General features: G+C 41.0%; 1 protein-coding gene across 1 annotated transcript in view; it reads left to right on the top strand.

The window, feature by feature from the left end:
• iqgap2 (IQ motif containing GTPase activating protein 2) overlaps positions 1 to 14,423 on the top strand; it is a 405,429-nt gene that overhangs the window by 312,904 nt on the left and 78,102 nt on the right. Inside the window, exon 30 of the mRNA XM_070886141.1 lies at positions 11,965 to 12,097. Within this exon, the coding sequence (XP_070742242.1) occupies positions 11,965 to 12,097 (133 nt within the window). The remainder of the gene's footprint in view (positions 1 to 11,964; positions 12,098 to 14,423) is intronic.

The raw sequence follows: 14,423 nt of genomic DNA on the forward strand, positions 1-14,423 counted from the left end.
TGCCAAAGGAAGCATGTAGATGAAGAGGAGGATGCCAAGGATAGATTCTTGGGAGACTCCAGAGGTGACGATGTGAGGTCATTGCTAAAAATGTGTTATAATCTAATAAGTAAGAGTGGACCCAAACAAGAGGTTAAGCTTTCTTGTCTTTATAGATGCTGATTGAACTATTATCTGTTTCCAACATTTTCTGCTGTTTTTATTGCTGAATGTTATTTGATATGTATTCCCAGATGTCTGTCTGACCAAGGCTGGGAACTCAACATCCAGGGGTATTCAACATTTAGGAAGGATAGACAGAAAGGAAAAGGAGGCAGGGTGGCATTGCTGGTTAAAGAGGAAATTAATGCAACAATAAGAAAGGACATTGGCTTGGATGATGTGCAATCGGTATGGGTGGAGTTGCGGAATACCTCGGTGCTGAAAACAGAAGAACATAAGAATTAGGAACAGGAGTAGGCCATCTAGCCCCTCGAGCCTGCTCTGCCATTCAACAAGATCATGGCTGATCTGGCCGTGGACTCAGCTCCACTTACCCGCCCGCTCCCCGCAACCCTTAATTCCCTTATTGGTTAAAAATCTATCTATCTGTGATTTGAATACATTCAATGAGCTAGCCTCAACTGCTTCCTTGGACAGAGAATTCCACAGATTCACAACCCTCTGGGAGAAGAAATTTCTTCTCAACTTGGTTTTAAATTGGCTCCCCCGTATTTTGAGGCTGTGCCCCCTAGTTCTAGTCCCCTCGACCAGTGGAAACAACCTCTCTGCCTCTATCTTGTCTATCCCTTTCATTATTTTAACTGTTTCTATAAGATCATCCCTCATCCTTCTGAACTCCAACGAGTAAAGACCCAGACTACACAATCTATCATAAGATAACCCCCTCATCTCCGGAATCAGCCAGTGAATCGTCTCTGTACCCCCTCCAAAGCTAGTATATCCTTCCTTAAGAAAGGTGACCAAAACTGCACGCAGTACTCCAGGTGCGGCCTCACCAATACCCTGTACGGTTGGTTGTAGCAGGACCTCCCTGCTTTTGTACTCCATCCCTCACAATGAAGGCCAACATTCCATTCGCCTTCCTGATTACCTGCTGCACCTTCAAACTAACTTTTTGGGATTCATGCACAAGGACCCCCAGGTCCCTCTGCACCGCAGCATGTTGTAATTTCTCCCCATTCAAATAATATTCCCTTTTACTGTTTTTTTTTTTCTAAGGTGGATGACCTCACATTTTCCGACATTGTATTCCATCTGCCAAACCTTAGCCCATTCGCTTAACCTATCTAAATCTCTGCAGCCTCTGTGTCCTCTACACAACCCACTTTCCCACGAATCTTTGTGTCATCTGCAAATTTTGTTACACTACACTCTGTCCCCTCTTCCAGGTCATCTATGTATATTGTAAACAGTTGTGGTCCCAGCACTGATCCCTGTGGCACACCACTAACCACCGATTTCCAACCCGAAAAGGACCCATTCATACCGACTCTCTGCTTTCTGTTAACTAGCCAATTCTCTATCCATGCTAATACATTTCCTCTGACTCCGCGTACCTTTATCTTCTGCAGTAATCTTTTGTGTGGCACCTTATCGAATGCCTTTTGGAAATCTAAATACACCACATCCATCGGTACACCTCTATCCACCATGCTCGTTATATCCTCAAAGAATTCCAGTAAATTAGTTAAACATAATTTCCCCTTCATGAATCCATGTTACATCTGCTTGATTGTACTATTCCTATCTAGATGTCCCGCTATTTCTTCCTTAATGATAGCTTCAAGCATTTTCCCCACTCCAGATGTTAAACTAACCGGCCTATAGTTACCTGCCTTTTGTCTGCCCCCTTTTTTAAACAGAGGCATTACATTAGCTGCTTTCCAATCCGTTGGTATCTCCCCAGAGTCCAGAGAATTTTGGTAGATTATAACGAATGCATCTGCTATAACTTCCACCATTTCTTTTTAATACCCTAGGATGCATTTCATCAAGACCAGGGGACTTGTCTACCTTGAGTCCCATTAGCCTGTCCAGCACTACCCCCCTAGTGATAGTGATTATCTCAAAGTCCTCCCTTCCCACATTCCCGTGACCAGCAATTTTTGGCATGTTTTTTGTGTCTTCCACTGTGAAGACCGAAGCAAAATAATTGTTTAAGGTCTCAGCCATTTCCACATTTCCCATTATTAAATCCCCCTTCTCATCTTCTAAGGGACCAACATTTACTTTAGTCACTCTCTTCCGTTTTATATATCGGTAAAAACTTTTACTATCTGTTTCTATGTTTTGCGCAAGTTTACTTTCGTAATCTTATCGTTCCTTTCTTTATTGCTTTCTTAGTCATTCTTTGCTGCCGTTTAAAATTTTCCCAATCTTCTAGTTTCCCACTAACCTTGGCCACCTTATACACATTGGTTTTTAATTTGATACTCTCCTTTATTTTCTTGGTTATCCACAGCTCGTTATCCCTTCTCTTACCGCCCTTCTTTTTCACTGGAATATATTTTTGTTGAGCACTCTGAAAGAACTCCTTAAAAGTCCTCCACTGTTCCTCAATTGTGCCACCGTTTAGTCTGTGTTTCCAGTCTACTTTAGCCAACTCTGCCCTCATCCCACTGTAGTCCTCTTTGTTTAAGCAGAGTACGCTCGTTTGAGACACTACTTCCTCACCCTCAATCTGTATTACAAATTCAACCATACTGTGATCACTCATTCCGAGAGGATCTTTTACGAGGAGATCGTTTATTATTCCTGTCTCATTACACAGGACCAGATCTAAGATAGCTTGCTCCCTTGTAGGTTCTGTAACATACTGTCCTAAGAAACAATCCCGTATGCATTCTATGAACTCCTCCTCAAGGCTACCCCGTGCGATTTGATTTGACCAATCGATATGTAGGTTAAAATCCCCCATGATTACTGCCGTTCCTTTTTCACATGCCTCCATTATTCCCTTGATTATTGCCCGCCCCACCGTGAAGTTATTATTTGGGGGCCTATAAACTACGCCCACCAGTGACTTTTTCCCCTTACTATCTCTAATCTCCACCCACAATGATTCAACATTTTGTTCATTCGAGCCAATATCGTCTCTCACAACTGCCCTGATATCATCCTTTATTAACAGAGCTACCCCACCTCCTTTCCCTTCTTGTCTACCTTTCCGAATTGTCAGATACCCCTGTATGTTTAATTCCCAGTCTTGGCCCCCCTGCAACCACGTTTCTGTAATGGCCACCAAATCATACCCATTTGTAATGATTTGTGCCATCAACTCATTTACTTTATTTCGAATGCTGCGTGCGTTTAGGTAGAGTGTTTTAATACTAGTTTTTAAACCATGATTTTTAGTTTTGACCCCTCCTGCAGCCCCTTTATATTCATACATATTGGGTTTACACTTACCCCAGTGCTATATTGGGAGTTGTGTATAGACCACCAAACAGCAGTAGTAAGGTTGGGGACAGCATCAAACAAGAAATTAGGGATGCATGCAATAAAGGTACAGCAGTTATCATGGGTGACTTTAATCTACATATTGATTGGGCTAACCAAACTGGTAGCAATGCGGTGGAGGAGGATTTCCTGGAGTGTATTAGGGATGGTTTTCTAGACCAATATGTCGAGGAACCAACCAGGGAGCTAGCCATCCTAGACTGGGTGATGTGTAATGATAAAGGACTAATTAGCAATCTTGTTGTGCGAGGCCCCTTGGGGAAGAGTGACCATAACATGGTCGAATTCTTTATTAGGATGGAGAATGACATAGTTAATTCAGAAACTAGGGTCCTGAACTTGAGGAAAGGTAACTTCGACGGTTTGAGATGTGAATTGGCTAGAATAGACTGGCAAATGATACTTAAAGGGTTGACGGTGGATAGGCAATGGCAAACATTTAAAGATCACATGGATGAACTTCAGCAATTATACATCCCTGTCTGGAGTAAAAATAAAATGGGGAAGGTGGCTCAACTGTGGCTAACAAGGGAAATTAAGGATAGTGTTAAATCCAAGGAAGAAGCATGTAAATTGGCCAGAAAAAGCAACAAACCTGAGGACTAGGAGAAATTTATAATTCAGCAGAGGAGGAGAAAGGGTTTAATTAAGAGGGGGAAAATAGAATACGAGAAGAAGCTTGTCGGGAACATAAAAACTGACTGCAAAAACTTCTATAGGTATGTGAAGAAAAAAAGATTAGTGAAGACAAACGTAGGTCCCTTGCAGTCGGATTCAGGTGAATTTATAATGGGGAACAAAGAAATGGCAGACCAATTGAACAAATACTTTGGTTCTGTCTTCACAAAGGAAGACACAAATAACCTTCCGGAAATACTAGGGGACCGAGGGTCTAGTGAGAAGGAGGAACTGAAGGATATCCATATTAGGTGGGACATTGTGTTAGGGAAATTGATGGGATCGAAGGCCGATAAATCCCTGGGGCCTGATAGTCTGCATCCCAGAGTACTTAAGGAAGTGACCCTAGAAATAGTGGATGCATTGGTGACCATTTTCCAACAGTCTATCGATTCTGGATCAATTCCCATGGACTGGAGGGTAGCTAATGTAACACCACTTTTTAAAAAGGGAGGGAGAGAGAAAGCGGGTAATTATAGACTGCTTAACCTGACACCAGTGGTGGGGAAAATGTTGGAATCAATTATTAAGGATGAAATAGCAGCGCATTTGGAAAGCAGTGACAGGATCGGTCCTAGTCATCATGGATTTATGAAGCGGAAATCGTGCTTGACAAATCTTTTGGAATTTTTTGAGGATGTAACTAGTAGAGTGGACAAGGAAGAACCAGTGGATGTGGTGTATTTGGACTTTCAAAAGGCTTTTGACAAGGTTCCACACAAGAGATTGGTGTGAAAAATCAAAGCACATGGTATTGGGGGTAATATACTGACGTGGATAGAGAATTGGTTGGCAGACAGAAAGCAGAGAGTAGGGATAAACGGGTTCTTTTCAGAATGGCAGGCAGTAACTAGTGGAGTGCCACAGGGCTCAGTGCTGGGACCCCAGCTGTTTACAATATACATCAATGATTTAGATGAAGGAATTGAGTGTAATATCTCCATGTTTGCAGATGACACTAAACTGGCTGGCAGTGTGAGCTGTGAGGGGGACGCTAAGAGGCTGCAGGGTGACTTAGACAGGTTAGGTGAGTGGGCAAATACATGGCAGATACAGTATAATGTGGATAAATGTGAGGTTATCCACTTTGGGGGAAAAAACACGAAGACAGAATATTATCTGAATGGTGGCAGATTAGGAAAAAGGGAGGTGCATTGAGACCTGGGTGTCATGGTTCATCAGTCATTGAAAGTTGGCATACAGGTACAGCAGGCAGCAAAGAAGGCAAATGGTATGTTGACCTTCATAGCTAGGGGATTTGAGTAGAGGAGCAGGGAGGTCTTACTGCAGTTGTACAGGGCCTTGGTGAGGCCTCACCTGGAATATTGTGTTCAGTTTTGGTCTCCTAATCTGCAGAAGGACGTTCTTGCTCTTGAGGGAGTGCAGCGAAGGTTCACCAGACTGATTCCTGGGATGGCACTGACATATGAGGAGAGACTGGATCAACTGGGCCTTTATACATTGGAGTTTAGAAAGATGAGAGGGAATCTCATGGAAACATACAAGATTCTGACAGGATGGGACAGGTTAGATGCGGGTGGATTGTTCCCGATGTTGGTGAAGTCCAGAACCAGAAGTCACAGTCTTTGGACAAGGGGTAGGCCATTTAGGACTGAGATGAGGAAAAACTTCTTCACTCAGAGTTTTTAACCTGTTGAATTCCCTGCCGCAGAGAGTTGTTGATGCCAGTTCATTGGATATATTCAAGAGAGAGTTGGATATGGCCCTTACGGCTAAAGGGATCAAGGGGTATGGAGAGAAAGCAGAAAAGGGGTACTGAGGGAATGATCAGCCATGATCTTATTGAATGGTGGTGCAGGCTCGTAGGGCCGAATGGCCGACTCCTGCACCTATTTTGTATGTTTCGATGTTTATTACTCAAACTGCATTGTCTAATATTGCTTTTTATAGTCCTTTTGGAAACATTAGTGATTATGTGAAACAATTTTGCTCCATTTCTTAACCAGTTTCCTGGCATTGTGATACTATTGCTTTCGCCATTAAACTAAAACTTTCAGAATCTATGCTCTCACTTATGATTAAGAACATAAGAAATAGGAGTAGGCCATCGAGCTCCTTGAGTCTGCTCCACCATTCAATAAGATCATAGCAATAACCTCAACTCCACTTTCCCATCCGGTCCCACTATCCCTGATTCCCCTAAATTTCAAAACTCTATTGATCTCAGCCTTGAATATATTCAGTGACTGAGCATTCACAGCTCTCTCGGGTGGAGTATTCCAAAGATTCACAACTCTGAGTGAAGAAACTTCTCAGCTTAGTCCTAGATGGCCGACTCTTTATTCTGAGACTATACCCCATAGTTCTACACTCTCCAGCCAGGCGAAACAACCTCTCCGCATCTACTCTGTCATCGCCCACAGAATCTTGTGTTTCAATGAGATTACCTCTCATTCTTCTAAACTTCAGAATGTATAATCCCATTCTACTCAATCTCTCCTCATAGAACAACCCTCTCATCCCAGGACTCAAACTAGTGAACCTTTGTTGCACCGCCTCGAATGCAAATAGCTGCTTCCTTGGGTATGGTGACCAAAACTGTGCACAGTACCCCAGGTGTGGTCTCACCAAAGCTCTGTAAAATTGTAGTAAGACTTCCTTACTTTTGTACTCCAATCCCCTTGTAATAATGGTCGTCATACTATTTGCCTTCCTTATTTGCATGTTGACTTTGTTTTCTGTACAAGGACACCCAATTCCCTCTGAACACCAACATTAAATAGCTGCTCACCATTTAAAAAATATTAATGTCCATGTGATGACATTTTGGCAAATGGTTGACAGAGCTGGAGTACAAATAGACATTGATCTGGATCGCATGGTGAATAAGTTGGTAGGAGCAGAAAGCCTGGAATAGGAAATGGACCACTTGGTCTGTCCAGCCTGAATTTGCACAAACTTGGACTCTACCCTAACTGTTTATTCTCTTGAAGAAAAACTTCTTCCTGATCGCTGAAAGTTTTTCAGGGGTCTCCAGAATATCGGTCTTGCCTTCCACCGACATTAATTCAAGTCAATCACTTGCTTTCCACAGATGTCATTTCATGGTCTCAGCAGCACAGAACCATGGATATTTGATCTTGTTTCTGTATTCATAACCGTCAGTCTCATTCTTAACCAAATATTTGTGGTTTCTTTTTAACAGGAATTACTGAACACTGTATTTATTGTAATTACTGGGAGTCTGTTGTACATATCTTTTTTACTCTGGGGAAAATGTTTTCAGATCTCCATTGTTAAGACTGTCTGTATCCTCCAGTCCTGTGGTAGTTGTCCAGAAGTGTCTCAAATGTTACTCTTTTTTTAAATATACATAATTTGTATGTTTTCTGTAATAACGTTGGCTGATAATATAGAAATACTGGTTTTTTTTAAACAATATTTTCTCCCTAGTGTTACCATTCATAGATACAATGAATAGTTAGGGGCAGAACTGAGTTTTGTACTTGGCTATACAATCGCTTATCCATGGCAGTAGGATTTCCTTTTCCATTTTAATTATGTGGCTAAGTTGCCCAACCTATCTTTGGATACTTGGCTATGTTCAAACCGTCTTTCTTTGGAGAAACTCTGACAAAGCTAGTGAGAAAATATATAGTCAGAGCAAGTTTTTTTTTAACAATTCTGTCATTTTAAAAGACTCCAAATGTTTTGTAACATAAACAATATTGTTTCAGAACTTGCTAACTTAACCTTGGATAAGAATACTAACTTTTCCTGAACTGGCAAAATCTTGACAAACCAGGATGTTGGCTGAAATTCAAATCCGGTAATGACCTCTAAATAACTTGCATGAATTTTACTGCACTAAGTACTACAAGGCGAAGTTCAATATCTATGAAACTTGCAAGCTGGTGTGATCCATGACTAGTAAACTAGCCATTTGTTCTAAAAGAATAAAATGGGAGTAGATTATGTGTGATTGTTTGAAACTCTTAAGTAGAAATTCTGCATTTCTCAAAACATTTAAATCATTTCTCTGAAATGGACAACATTTGTTTAATGCATTCTGGGTAGGTGTTTATGTTGGATTTCTTGTGCTTGGCTACCATCAATATTTTTTCCTAAAATGTTACATAAAACTACTGGTGCAACGGTGTTGCTCTATTTCTGTGACACATCAAGGAATGAAAATCACGTGTTTACAAACTTCTAAAGAAATTAAGATTAAATGTTCTGAAACCTTGAGTTTTAGGTTCTTGTTAACATAGTGAAACCAATTTTATTAGACAGTCTGAATAAAGTACTGCTATTGGTGATGGGCTTGCCTAGACACATTCAGAAATCAACTATAAAGTATGAGTAACAAAGGTCGTCAGTGCAAGCTAGATTTGGTATTTTTTTCTCCTCCAAAGGTTCAGTTTCTTGTGTGAGAATTGGGGGGGTGTGCGGGGAAGCAATACAATAGTGTTTCATGGAAAAGTAGCGGCCTTTTATTTTCCAGACTCACTGGATTAGTCAAAAGATTTTTGTTGGATAATGGATAGAGAACTTTTGTGAAAATTATTAGACTGTAAGTCAGAGGCAGATTTTGTTTTAAGAATAGGCAGCTGTGCACACCAGATGTTGTACAGAGGTAGTAACTGCTTTCCATGTGGATGATTGTTCTTGGAAACCCCCTCAGTAAAATGTTCAAAAATTTTAATTTTGCACAGACTTTGAATATTTGGACCATGGAATACATTTAATTAAATAGTTCTCACTCTGCATCTAGACTTTTTATACTTCCAGGTCCATCTGTTTTAATTGTTCAGTGGCAACTGCAAATGTGTCCAGTAAATTAATCCTGTTCTAAAAATTGCAGCACTTTGGAGGAAGAATAGATAGTGGGATAATTTTTAGCACTATCTCAAGTTGTGCAACCTACGTTATATATGAACATCGTTCCATTAAAGACTTTGGCATTGTTAATAGATTTAATTTGTTTTCTTATAATGCAGTAATGATATTGTTCAAAATCTTGCCTTCCTCTTGAAATCGCTCTCCATCTAACAAGCATCGGTCCGTGCATTAGCTCAATGGCCTGGATCAATCCTGGGAATATCACTGATGGCAGTCTTGCATTAATACTATAAATCCTCAAATATATGCTCCCATCTTGTAATTGCTTTAGTTTCACTGGCATTTGTACATCACTTCCTGGAGTGACTGACTATCTCAGCACTGAGACTTCCTAGGGATCATGGTTTTATCCTGCCTGAAAATGGTTTCCTTAGTATGTCCCAGCAGAGTTAAAGTTGTATGTTCTCAGCACTGAACTCTAGGCACTTTGTACTAAGATTCCTAATGTAATGAGGTGTGAATCAGATCAGCCATGATCTTATTGAATGGCGGAGCAGGCTCAAGGGGCCAAATGGCTTACTCCCCCTCCTATTTCTTATGTTCTTATGTAGGAGTTGAGCTGGATTATTGGACAACAACATAAAAATAGATTTTTTCTTTAAAAGCTGCAGTGTTGAGATTGTGTGGATTTCGCCTTTATACAATGTCCACATTATCTTAAGCTCTAAAACTAACAGGGTAGATTCAAGTGACAACAGCGATTAGATGACCGTGCAACCGCTAGGAGAAACCTAAATTTCATAAAGAGTTGAATTTATACTTAAAGATCTGCATATGAAATCTATGAGGATTGTGTCTGGGGTCAGTTACAATATAGATTTGTGCTCTTGTTTGTTCAGAGTAAACCGGTCAGATGATTTTCTGATCCCTTTATCAGGAGTCATTTGCATTATAAACTGCATTTACATAACTGGTTCACCTCTCTTTTCCCCCAATTACTTATTTTACAATATTGCAAACAAAGCAGGTTTGGAAAAGAGCAATAGGATGAGTCCAGGACTTTGAAACCTAGTTATAAAGATAGGCTGGGCAAAACAAGAATGTTCGGTCAATCTATTGTCCTTGCAGTGGTTCAACTCTTGCCTGTCTCAACACACACAATTCATTTCCAGCAATGGTATTTCTTCTGACCCCCTCAATGCCTCTCCAGAGTCTCCCAAGATCTAGCCTTGTCCCCTCATCTTCCTCATCGATATGCATGCTGATGATGTCATGTTCTTCATGATGCCTCTGCTTCACTTTCTTTGACCCCATAACTACTTCTACTATTAAACTGTTTGTCATGTATTGCAAATAAACATCAGAAAGCATAAAAGCAACATTTATGGTCCCCACCATAAAATATGCTCCCTTATCACACTCTCATTCCCTGCCTGTGTGCTTGGTCTCAACTAGGCTGTGTGAAACCTTGGGGTTCTGTTTGACCCAGAGATGAGCTTCAAACCTCACATCCTATCTATCCCCAGACCGTTGACTTCCACCATTGTCCTCCTCCATCCCTGCCTCATTCCTGCTGCCATTGTAACCAACATCTTCCTTATCAGCCTTCCATCCTGCAGCATTCAATATCCTAAACCCCACTTGCACATCATCTCAGTTGCACTGATCAATCCTGGCTCCCACCATCCTCACCTTCGACTGACTCACCCAACACTAAAACCTCCTCCATCCTTCTACCCACACATTGCAATACTTGGTACACCGACTCGGCCCTTCTGTGCATTCCCTCCCCCTCCCTCTGTCCCACCATTGATGGCAGAGCCTTCAGCTGCCTCCCTTGGCTCTATTCCATAGAATTCCCTCTCTAAACCCCTCTACTCTCCATCTTCTAAAGCCTTCTTAAAATGCATCTTTTTGAGACAGCTTTTCAGTAACCTCTCCTAACTTGTATTTTATTCATTCACGGGATGTGGGTGTTGCTGGCAAGATCAGCATTTATTGCCCATTCCTAATTGTCCTTTGATACAACTGTGGTTTGCTAGGCCATTTCAGAGGGCAGTTAAGAGTCAACCACATTATTGTGGGAGACTGGGTAAGGACAGCAGATTTCCTTCCCTAAAGGATATTAGTGTTACTAGTTACATGGTCAACATTACTGATACTAGCTTTTTAATTCCAGACTTTTTTTATTATTAGCTGAGTTTAAATTCCCGAGCTGCCATGGTGGGATTTGAACTCCTGTCCAAGATTACTAGTCTAGTAACATAACCACTATGCTACCGTTCATCTCACTCAGGTCCAGCAGCCATTCCTTTGTATATGACTTTTTTCTTCTTTAACCCTCCCCCCATAAAGCACATTTGGCTCCGGAAGAAGATCTAATGCAAATCCAGTGGGAATAGTGATTGAATGTGGTCTCTGCATGATCCATTATTTACACAGTAATTGATGGCAACATTTTAATGAAAAAAATAACCTTCCAGTTTTAGTAGAACTTGAGATTTCTAATGTTCTTTGCAACAGCTGTTATAATGTTATTTTTTCCAGCCACTTTTATTTTAATTATAAAAATTTGTGGTTAGCATCAATGAGCTGACTTAGCAATATGGTTAATATAAAACATCATTACGTTAGAGACACTGTCCTTTTTGCCAGTACAGATTATCTGTCGAGGAGATGACGTTAAACTACAGGAGTTTTCTGTCATCTTTAGTGAGAGGATTTTAGGAAAAGTCTGTTATATCCACTTTTCACAGTAACTATGTCTCTGTGATTAGCTTGGCTAGTTGCTTGCTATTTGATAAGTTATATTTAGAAGGCTTGATATGAGTTCTGTACTACAGCTGTGTTGAACCAAGATAAATGGGAATCCTGACATTGCAGTAGTGGTTACATAACAATTTAATCTAAAAACAACAGATAATTCAAAATGAGAAAGTTGTGTAGTGACTGAATCCTAATGAATACTCCCATGTGGTGCTCTTGCTCCTCACCAATTACTTGTTTTTCCATCCCTTGCAGGAAATTTTTCCAGTCAGCCTGTGATGTGCCAGAACCAGAAGAAAAGTTTAATATTGATGAATACTCTGACATGGTGACACTAAGCAAACCGGTTATTTACATCTCCATTGAAGAAATTATAAACACTCATTCGGTATGTGTTAACAGTTTGAGTTTGTAAAAGTTACTGAAAAGGAAGTACTTAGATTTATTTTTTAATGAAGTTGGAATGGTGTAGATATGGTCATTGATGCAATTATATAGTGCCTTTAATGAAAAATGCGTCAGAGGCATAATCAGACAAAAATGGAGACCGAGTGAAAGAAAGGTATTAGAAGGGGTGACCAAAAGCTTGGTCAAAGTGTTGAGTTTTAAGGAGGTGGAGAAGCTTCAGGGAGGGAATTGCAGTGTATGAGGCCTAGGTGGCTGAAGGCACGCCTTCCGATTATGTGGTGAAGTGATGCACAAAAGGCTAGAGGAACTGAGTGTTTGAGAGGGGTTGTAATGCTGTGAACATTACAAAAATGGGGAAGTATGAAGGGATTTTAAAGACATAGACAAGATTTTAAGTCAAGGGTGTGGGAACCCAATGTCGGTAAGTGAGGACAGGGATACTGGCGAGCGGGACTTGGTGTGGGTAGGGTACACACAGCAGAATTTTGGATGACCTAAAGTTTACAGGGTAATGGAGGGTAACCAGGAGAGCATTGGAACAATCGAGTCTGGAGCTGACAAAGGCATGGATGAGCATTTCAGCAGCAGGTAAGCTAAGGTAGGGGCAGAGGCAGGTGATGTTACAGGGATAGAAGTCGGCATCCTTTGTGATAGAGTAGATATTGGGTCTGAAGTTTAGTCAAGCAAAACATTTAATTACCGGTAAATGCTTGGTGTCCTTCATTCCATTGTACTAGCTTCAGTTAAATGTGCTGTAACCAAAATAATTTTGTCATTAATAGTAAATATGTACATTTAAATATTTTTATTTCTATTGCTCTAAAGATAGTACTTCATACTACTTTGGATATATGTTGGCTCACAGTAAGCCATACTGTAGAACTATTTGTACAGTTTTGGAGTATTCAGTTCCTCTTTCAGAGAGAAGTAATAGCAGCTCTGGGGAAGTAACTGCATGGGAAAATTACTATTTGGGCAAAATTCTCAACTGTACTGCGATGGAAAGGGATATCAGAAGCATTCTTGGATCGCTATCCTCCTGGGACCTGTCTTGAGTGACACGGATGGAGTCCTGGGGTACCCAAGCACCCACCTAAGTGGGCCAAGGGAACAAGTGAGAAAATAATGGGATTTGTACCCATGCTAAGAGGAGAGGGGGGAGCAGAGCAGAAGTAGAGAGTTACAAATGAAGCAATACAGTTCACCATCTGGGTGAAGAAATCCACAGTGAATGGTCGTTGGGTGCAATCAGCTTGCTCTAGGAGTAAATGCAGATAACTGTGGTGCCTGTTTAATCGAAAGAAGGACTGTCCGAGAAAAGGTTTGCCAAACTCCCTTGTTTGGAGTGAGAGGTCCTGTTAAGGTTTATGCCTTTTTAAGAATGTAAATTGATTTTTTTAAAGTATTTTTCAGGTTTGAGATATATTTCAAACTGGCATGTTGCAGCTTTTTGAACCGATTTGGTTTGACTAATGAAACATCTCATCTGTCTATGTCATCCACTTTAATTAAACGCAGTTTGCTTTATGTATTGATAAATCTGCTTTTGACTAATTCTAGCTTATCCCCACTGCTGGTGGAACCCTTCAACACCGCTACACACGACTTCTCCAATACTTTCCTTGCGGTCATCCTCCCTCCATAAATTCCAAATTGTCCATAACCATGCCGTCTGCATTATGTCCCGAATTGAGCCCCATTCACCTACTGCCCCCTCCATAGGGACCTACGTTGGGTCCCTATACCCTGTCCAATTGAATTTAAATCCTTGTCTCCAAATTCCTCCATAGCCTTGTTCCACCTTGCAACTTCCAGTTTAACATCCCCACCACATCTTCTGACTCTAGTCTCCTGTGTATCCCTTTCACAGCTTGTAAAGTGTCAGCTGTGGCTCAGTGGGTAGAACCCTCGCCTCTGAGTCAGAAGGTTGTGGGTTCAAGTCCCACTCGACTTGAGCACAAAAATCTGGGCTGACCAGTGCAGTGCTGAGGGAGTGCTGCCGGAGGTGCTGTCTTTCGGATGAGACATTAAACCGAGGCCCCGTTTGCCCCATTCAGTAGACGTAAAAGATCCCATGGCACTATTTCGAAGATGAGCAGGGGAGTTGTTCCCGGTATCTTGGCCAATATTTATCCCTCAATCAACATCACTAAAAACAGATTATTTGGTCATTATCAGATAATGCTGAGAGCTTGATGTGTGCAAATTGGCTGTTGTGGTTCCTACATTACAACAGTGACTGCACTTCAAAAAGTACCTCTGACTGGAAAGTGCCTTGAGACATTTGGTGGTCATGAAAGGTGCTA

The sequence above is a fragment of the Pristiophorus japonicus genome, chromosome 1 (assembly GCF_044704955.1).
Source record: "Pristiophorus japonicus isolate sPriJap1 chromosome 1, sPriJap1.hap1, whole genome shotgun sequence".
Lineage (NCBI taxonomy): Eukaryota > Metazoa > Chordata > Chondrichthyes > Pristiophoridae > Pristiophorus > Pristiophorus japonicus.